Source organism: Phytophthora parasitica, assembly GCF_000247585.1.
Source record: "Phytophthora parasitica INRA-310 unplaced genomic scaffold supercont2.19, whole genome shotgun sequence".
Taxonomy (NCBI): Eukaryota; Oomycota; class Peronosporomycetes; order Peronosporales; family Peronosporaceae; genus Phytophthora; species Phytophthora nicotianae.
Window position 1 is genome coordinate 385,493 of NW_008649005.1, and position 7,864 is coordinate 393,356.

General features: G+C 54.7%; 3 protein-coding genes across 4 annotated transcripts; 2 read left to right on the top strand and 1 right to left on the bottom strand.

Moving 5' to 3' along the window:
- Positions 1–16: 16 nt before the first annotated feature.
- PPTG_22581 lies at positions 17–2,828 on the top strand. 2 transcript variants are annotated; one of them, XM_008905182.1, is made up of 6 exons: positions 17–233; positions 296–1,484; positions 1,560–1,764; positions 1,861–1,983; positions 2,051–2,247; positions 2,323–2,828. In XM_008905182.1, the coding sequence occupies exons 2-6, from the start codon at positions 389–391 to the stop codon at positions 2,667–2,669; spliced, it is 1,968 nt and encodes a 655-aa protein (XP_008903430.1). In that variant the 5' UTR covers positions 17–233; positions 296–388; the 3' UTR covers positions 2,670–2,828. The 2 variants fall into 2 exon arrangements, with proteins under 2 accessions (XP_008903430.1, XP_008903429.1); XM_008905181.1 differs by having other exon boundaries at positions 17–1,484.
- Positions 2,829–2,971: 143 nt separating this feature from the next.
- Positions 2,972–5,770, top strand: PPTG_10291 (5-methyltetrahydropteroyltriglutamate-homocysteine S-methyltransferase). Its single transcript, XM_008904955.1, has one exon. The coding sequence runs from the start codon at positions 3,234–3,236 to the stop codon at positions 5,535–5,537; it is 2,304 nt and encodes a 767-aa protein (XP_008903203.1). The 5' UTR covers positions 2,972–3,233; the 3' UTR covers positions 5,538–5,770.
- A 215-nt stretch (positions 5,771–5,985) lies between these two features.
- Positions 5,986–6,888, bottom strand: PPTG_10292 (hypothetical protein; the record flags this gene model as incomplete). Its single annotated transcript, XM_008904956.1, has 1 exon — positions 5,986–6,888. One exon carries the CDS (start codon positions 6,886–6,888, stop codon positions 5,986–5,988), a length of 903 nt encoding a protein of 300 aa, XP_008903204.1.
- Between the last annotated feature and the right edge of the window lie 976 nt (positions 6,889–7,864).

The following is a 7,864-nucleotide window of genomic DNA, read 5'->3' on the forward strand; positions in this document are numbered from 1 at the left end:
TGGTCACTTGCTGATCTAAAAATAGCCTTTCGTCTTCAGCCGAACAATCCCCCTTTATCTCGTTCTTTGTATTGCCTGTGGTGCTTCAGCCTCAAGCGCCCATACACATCGATCGTCTTCGTTGTCCGAGTCGCGGGGCCCTCGAACGCCGCAGTAGCCAGCCAAGAGACCGGAGAACCCCCCTGCCTGCGACTTCGTGTGCGTCGGGAACAAGGGGTGCGCTTACCACGAAGGTGCGGAGAGAGTGTAGAAGTTGATGGCCGTGAGAAGTTCTGATGCTAACGCCGTCACACAGACGCCAGCGGAGACGAGGAAAGCCACTGGCGGGCGAGACGTCCCTGAGTTTATCCCCGCGCCACCAGCCAAGAAGAGGAAGCGACGCGACGATATGCCGCGCATCTGGCTCCGTCTCGAGCTGTTCGAGCTCGGCCTCGTGCCGTTGCCGTCGAAATACGCAGCCTCACTCACACTAGGCAACGTTAAGAAGGCGCTAGATGCGCTTCATAACAAGATCCAGGCAGCTAATGGAGAGGCCGCAGACGCAGCAGCTGGAGACGACGCCGTCATGCTGGACACGGAGGGATCTTACACGGAGAGCGACAATTTGAGTTCCGTCACGTTTGCGGTCTGGAAAGACGCGGTGGAGAGCATTTTCCAGTGGAGAGAACAGGACTACAAGGCCTTCTGGTTGTTGCTCGTGCAGTTCCATCGCATGATCCCCGTCAAGAACGAAAACCTGGACTGTACAGCCCCGTTGGAAGGAGAGCAGTCGCTCTCTCGAGAGGAGGTGCCTGTATTTAAGATGGCTATTTTCCTGTTCATTCAGACGGTCAAGCCGCACTCGTGGAGGTCGAAATACTCGCTGGACTCGTACAATGCAGTGTGGTATCGCGAACATGCCGAGAGTTTGGCTGCAGCTGCAGCACTGGAGACTGCGGGGGCTGTGGCTGCTGCTACAGCGCCCAAATCGCCGATTATGGGCGCTCTTGGATCCCCACTGATGAGAGGCAGCGCTAGTCCGCCGCCTCCACAATCTCCACACACAGTGGGCATGGCAGACCGCTCGACTGCCGATTCGTATTACTTGTCATTTGTTCGTGAGAAGCTGGAAGATTTGTTTGGATTACTGTACCCGTCGGTGGATCTAAAGGACGAATCTCCGACGGTCGTGAGCGCTGATCAGATCGATTTGTTGGGTTTCTTGCTGTGCTTGGGAGATGTGAGCCTCGTAGACAAGAACCTGAAGCTGAGTTCTTGCTATCCGACGTGGGAACAGGCCGACAATACTGATGCTATGGCGGAGACTGACGCTGCGCAAGATTTTACGCCTCACGTGGAGAATGGAGCTAAAGTTTGCCGATTTTACAAGACCCACTTGTCACTGAACGAGAAAATGTATCCACCTGTGGGGTTCTCTGTGGCTCCTCCCACGACAGCTCAAAACAACCTCTCAACTATTTCACCACCTGCCTTTTCCCTGAACGGTTCGTTGCTCTGTCCTAAGCATGTTTGATCCAGTGCTGACAAGCGAGTGTTTTTTATTGCCATCTCTCCTGTAGATGACTTTTCGTTGGATGGAAGTGCAGATATGTCTAGTGTTCAAGAAGAAACGACAGGCCGGCCTACCATTCTATCACAGCTGATGAAGACGACGGTGATCAAGCGCGCAGACGAGTTCGCGGTGTCTGAAGACAGCGGCCAACGCCCGGACGTCCTCATCTTCTCGTGCCAAGACTCGTACATCTACCTCCTGGGACCTGTTCGATATCCTTTCAACTCTCTTGTACTTGTTGTGCTGCATATTTGACACTATTGAGCTCCGCCGAGGTTATCCTTAACCTGATTTGTTCTGGCTAACACGAATGTGACGATTTCAGCGTGCAAGAACTGCCGTATCATCACAGCACCGAACACGGGAATTTTGTCGATGGAACGCTGTGAAAATGTACAGCTCACGTCACTTTCTGGTCTCATCCGCGTCAGGTACGAAATAATTTTCTAGACTGCGTACAGCAGGCCGACATGCTAACGACCTGTACATGTTTTGCAGCAACTGCCTGGACACTCGTCTCAACGTATACACATTGTCTCCGATTATTGTGAGCGGCGAAAACGTCGGCGTGATTCTGGGACCCTACAATACCAAGTATGTTGGTTTGAAGCAGCAGTTGTCCACAGTACCGTTCCTGTGGAATGCCGAGTCACAAGGCAGCTGGAACAAGTTTTTAGACCTGGACAGCGATAAAGGTATGATTGCCGGAATTGGTAATCTTTTACATCGTGGATGTCGCTCACATACGCGTTATTTTCTCTACTATACAGACAGTATGAACGACACAGAAAAGCCTCCAGTTTCTCTTCAGGTGCCCGAGACTTTCCGCGATGTGTGTGTTCCAGTGAAGCCGGCAGCAGGAGCTGGCCCTGCTGAGCGGCCATTCCCGATCCCGCCCGAGTACGTCGCTGCAGTGAGGAAGCAGTACGAGACGGTGGAGTCGCTGCGGCAACTAGTGACCAGCGACGAGTTCGACCTCACGAAGAAGCGCACGATGGAAGTGGTAATCCAGCTCAAGTTCAAGGAGTGGCTGTCGTCCACCAGCAACGTTAGGCAGATCCTGGACCTCGTCCACCTCGATCGCGTGAATGGAGATCCTGCCAGCAAGGAGTCGTAGCTTTAGACGCAGCCAGCAAAGAGAAAAAAAAACGCGAGTACCGTGATACCGACGACTATACTAGATAGAGATCCTTCCGATCGCCTCTCACATACAGACAGAACCTCGAGGAGATCGCCGTATTGGCGAAACTCAATGAATGTTGCAGTTGTTGCTGAAGTTGCTGTGTCGCTTTAGGATTTGATTTCCATTCGCAGTTGAAGTGATATTTACTACGATTGGTCAAAATTAGAATCAGCGAATCAGAGATCATCAAGGCATGTGCTCCACGTTCCGATACTTGACAGTCTCCGCATGCGCAACAAGCAGGTCCCGCAGGCTGGGCGGCTATTGTAGCTCTATGCCCTGCGTCGAGGTCATCCCGCCCGGTTGCCACGATCCATTTGCCACCGCAAGCTCTTTCCGTAGCCATCCATCCGGCCGCTTCCTGCAACACCTGCACCAAGCGACAAGAACACCAAGAGCATCTCATCGCCCTCTTCATTCCTGCATTTGCTTTCTGGCGCGCACTTCCAAACACAAGTCCGTCCCAGTTCGTAAAACTCGCTCTACACATATATCAAGATGGTCGCCGTTGACAGTGCAACGCTGGGTTTCCCCCGCATGGGCCCCAACCGTGAGCTCAAGTTCGCCCTTGAGAAGTTCTGGCGCAACAAGATCAGCGAGGAGGAGCTGTACAAGGTGGCCCACGCCGTGGAGGAGGCCAACTGGAAGAAGCAGGTCGACGCCGGCGTCAACCGCGTGGGTGTCGGCCTCTTCTCGCTCTACGACCACGTGCTGGACTGGACCTACTACCTGGGTCTGGCCCCGGAGCGCTTTGCCTCGGTGCCTGCCGGCCTCTCGCAGTACTTCGCCATGGCCCGTGGCGTCGACGGCATCCCGGCCCTTGACATGACCAAGTGGTTCGACTCCAACTATCACTACGAGGTGCCTGAGCTCAACGCCAAGTCCACTCCCAAGGCCAACTTCAGCTCGTACGTGGCAAGCGTCAAGCGCGCTCTGGCCGTCGTGGGCCCCAACAAGACGGTCCCGATCATTCTCGGCCCCCTCACGTACTTGGCCCTGAGCAAGTACGATGGTGCCACGCTCGACGAGCTGCTGGTCAAGATCCTGCCGCTCTACACTACTCTTCTGAGCGAGCTGGCCACCCTCGGTGTGCAGGAGGTGCAGGTGCACGAGCCCTCGCTCGTTGGCGCTCAGGCCGACCAGTTGGCTAAGCACCTGGCCACCGTCTACGGCTCCAAGGACCAGAAGGGTTCCATTCAGCACGAGAACGTCGCCATCAACCTGGCCACGTACTTTGAGGAGATCAATCACGACGTGTACCAGTGGTTCGCCACGTCGCCCGTGTCGGCCATCTCGCTTGACTTCACCCGCGGTGACAACCTGTCGGTGCTGCAGAAGTTCGGCTTCCCGGCTGGCAAGCGTCTCGGTGCCGGTTTGATCGACGGCCGTAGCGTGTGGAAGTTCAACCCGGACACGATCCTGTCGCAGGTGGCCGAGATCAAGAAGGTGCTGGCCGCCTCAGAGAACTCTCAGCTCACCATCCAGACCAGCTCGTCGCTGCAGCACGTGCCGTACACGACGGAGTGCGAGTCGGCCCTGAACGCCGGCGAGACCGACGGCCTTCTGGGCGTTCTCAGCTTCGCCTACGAGAAGCTTGCTGAGCTTGAAGTTGTCAAGAAGGTTGCCGAGATCGGTGAGGAGGCCGCCAAGGCCGAGATCGACGCCGCCAAGAAGAACTGGGTCGTCTACTACGAGAAGAACCCGGCCAAGGCCGCTGTGCAGTCGCGTCTGTCCGCCGTGACGGAGGCCGACTTCAAGCGCCCTTCGCCGTTCGCTGAACGCCGCCCTTCGCAGCTCAAGGGTCTGCCGGTGCTGCCTACCACCACTATCGGCTCGTTCCCGCAGACCGCTCAGATCCGCGCTCTGCGTCGCAAGCTCAAGGCCGGCGACATCTCGCTGGAGCACTACCGTGCCAAGATCGACGAGCAGATCGCCTACAACATCGGCATTCAGGAGGCTCTAGGCCTGGACATCCTGGTCCACGGTGAGCCTGAGCGTACCGACATGGTCGAGTACTTCGCCGAGAAGCTCAACGGTTTCGCCTTCACGCAGAACGGCTGGGTGCAGAGCTACGGCTCGCGTTGCGTGCGTCCGCCGATCATCTTCGCCGACCTGGAGCGTCCGGCCGACATGACTGTGCGTGAGTTCGTCGTGGCCCAGTCCTTCACCTCCAAGCCGGTCAAGGGTATGCTAACGGGCCCCGTGACCATCCTGAACTGGTCGTTCCCCCGTAAGGACATCAGCCGCAAGGATCAGGCCTTCCAGCTCGCCCTGTGCCTGCGTGACGAGGTCGCTGACCTTGAGACCGCCAAGTGCGCTGTCATCCAGGTCGATGAGCCCGCCCTTCGTGAGGGTATGCCGCTCAAGCCGGCCAAGAAGGACGAGTACCTGAACTGGGCCGTGGACGCCTTCCGTTTGTCGACTGCTGTGGCCAAGAACGAGACTTCGATCCACACGCACATGTGCTACTGCGAGTTCTCGGACTGTATGCACGCTATTGACGCCATTGACGCCGATGTCAACTCGATCGAGAACGCTCGCTCGGACGATGAGACCATCCGTTCGTTCAAGGCCATCGGCTACAAGCGTGACCTGGGCCCGGGCACGTACGACATCCACTCGCCTGTGGTGCCGCCCAAGGAGGAGATCGTCAAGAAGCTCAAGAGCTTCCTGAACCTCTTGCCGGCCGAGCAGGTTGTTGTGAACCCTGACTGCGGTCTCAAGACCCGTAAATGGCCCGAGACTATTGCTGCTCTGCGCAACATGGTGGACGCCACCCGTGAGGTCCGTGCTTCTCTGTAAGCAGTGGATTTCTTTCTTCATGAGAAGACCAAAAAGCTCGCTCTTTCCTTTTTTATGGATGAATTTGTGCGCCAAGACGGCTGAGGTAAAACTCAGCGTCTTCGCTCACTTAACATGTCCCGAGCACAAAGTGCAGGCATGGCCAAGCTGCCGAGACCATAGTTAGCAGGATGTCTCGCCACCTTGGATGATCTGAAAAATAAAGAGTTTGGTTTTCACTTTTTCAAATTAGTTTCTTAGCATATTTATTTTTCTGTGCTTTCGTAAGATTTCGACTTTTTCGCCATCTATTATTGATGTCTTGAATTTTGTGCTGATAAACGCTTGCATCAGGTTGATTTGCAAGCAGCTTGAGGGCTCGGAATCGATGTCGGACATGTGTAGGAACAGAATTGGATGTGTGCTTGAGGTGTCGAGTGTTGATAGATAATTGTGGATTGAGTTGATTCTAGCTAGACTGCAACAACAAAGCTGTGCACGTGACTACAAACGCTACGAGCCACGAGAAAGTTTCCTTCCTAGCAGAACTGTCAGTGCTCTGTCCCGGTGTCCTTCTATCCTCGATCGAGGAGGTGGTCGAAGCGGACGAAGAGGAATCGGGAGACGCGTAGTACGTGCCAATGACCTGCAAGTCCGTACTCAATAATAGTTGACCCGTGACGCTGGCCGTGGCTGTCGTGTCGATAGTGTCACCCTCGATGCTCCAGGTTAAAACCGATGCCCCGCTCGTGGCCGAGTACGATGCCGATCCGCCTCCGTCTCGAAGAGCCAGGTTGTAAGCCTTGCGAACTGCGATCGCTGCATTGACCTCAGCCTCCGTTGGTGCGTCACCCGAAGTGTTGGCAAGCTGGAGGATGGTCTCTGCGATCGTTCGAATGTAGACGTTGGCATCGACGCATTCCTGGAGCTGAACCAGCAACACCGCTCGGAAGTAGTATCCGCACTGGCTGACGGAGCTCATGGCCACCATTTGAGCGTAGCTGAGCTCCCCGTTGAAAGGGAACGTATACGAACTGATGCCGGCCGATTTGGTACATTCCGACATTAAGTACGGGTTGTTCTCGTTGAGTTTTGTGAGCCGGGCTACTTCATCGCCACTGCAAATGTACGCCGTGTCCGCGGGAGATGTAGTAGTTGCAGCCGCGACAGTACCTGTCGGGGTCTCGGTAGCTTCAGCACTTGCTGATGCAGTCGATGCGGATGGAGCTGCCGTTGTCACGGTTGGGGTTTCTGTCGTTGCTGTTGGCGCTGTCGTCGTACTGTTCCAGCTGCGAGCGCTAACCACTTGAGTGATCACTAGCAGTGCAACCAGGACGCACCGCAGCGACGATTTCATTCGTCTGCTGCCCATATTCACCTTCCTGTTGTATAGTACGACCTGTTCACGTAGGTATTTTCCAAAATGTATCGACGGTCTCGTTGGTGAGGCAAAAGCGGAAATGGTTGAGCGCTACACTGGACGCCCCACTCGTGACTCACGTTGGACGAGCGAACGAAACAGCAGGGTCAGTAGAAGTAAGGCCTCGGTCAGACCCGGACAACAACAGGGCGGACATTGACAGCGTGAGATAGAGTGCTCCGTTGCAGTGCTTCTCTTGTCAGCTACTCTCTCGAAGCAATCAGTTGGCCACATGGTGCCTCCACCTTCCATATGCATCGAGTTGACACGAAACATCGCGTTGATAAGAGTTTGGTGTTGAACGGCCCCAGGGTTCGTTTTCCGAAGAAGAGATCGCAACGAACTCGTTCCAAATTCCTACTGATATCGCTCTTGCAATCGTTGATTCGACTTCAACAAGATGCCCCCGCAGTCCGATCCTCTGTCGAGCGGATCGTTGCACCCAGACACATGGGATTAATTGCCCAGATTTGATCGATCGAGGTGGGACGTGGCTCCCACGGTGGCACCTAATACTATTAGGAAGTATTAGGCTAATACGTCCTGACCGATCAGAGTAATATCTCGGTTGTTATTTGTGCTTTCGCGATCAAATACAGAGGCCATCTTCGCGGGGTCAGGAATCCTCGCTCAGGATTAAGGTCCATGAGAGCACCAAGCAACAATACTAGAGGCGATGCTTTGGTCTGAGAGGACAGTAACTTGTTGCAGTGTCATTTGCTCGCAACCTACGCTTAGAATTAAATCTAGATGGCGGAAAGCATAATTTAAAAGTATTCGAAACTCTGCGGTAGAACAGTTCTCAAAAACGTGTCGTAGCATATATCCTGGGAGGCCAGCTAAAATATGGGTGAACAGCCGCACCAACATTAACGTATAATACCGAATAGTACTCGGCGTTCTATTGTTGTATAACACCGTCCGAAGC

What these genes read in the sequence shown, in the direction of transcription:
- PPTG_22581 (XM_008905181.1), top strand. Translation starts at nt 257, where the DNA reads ATGGCCGTGAGAAGTTCTGATGCTAACGCCGTCACACAGACGCCAGCG. An exon ending in TACCTCCTGGGACCTGTTCG is followed by an intron (nt 1,765 to 1,860) that starts ATATCCTTTCAA and finishes TCTGGCTAACAC; the next exon opens with GAATGTGACGATTTCAGCGT. An exon ending in TCTGGTCTCATCCGCGTCAG is followed by an intron (nt 1,984 to 2,050) that starts GTACGAAATAAT and finishes CATGTTTTGCAG; the next exon opens with CAACTGCCTGGACACTCGTC.
- PPTG_10291 (XM_008904955.1), top strand. Translation starts at nt 3,234, where the DNA reads ATGGTCGCCGTTGACAGTGCAACGCTGGGTTTCCCCCGCATGGGCCCC.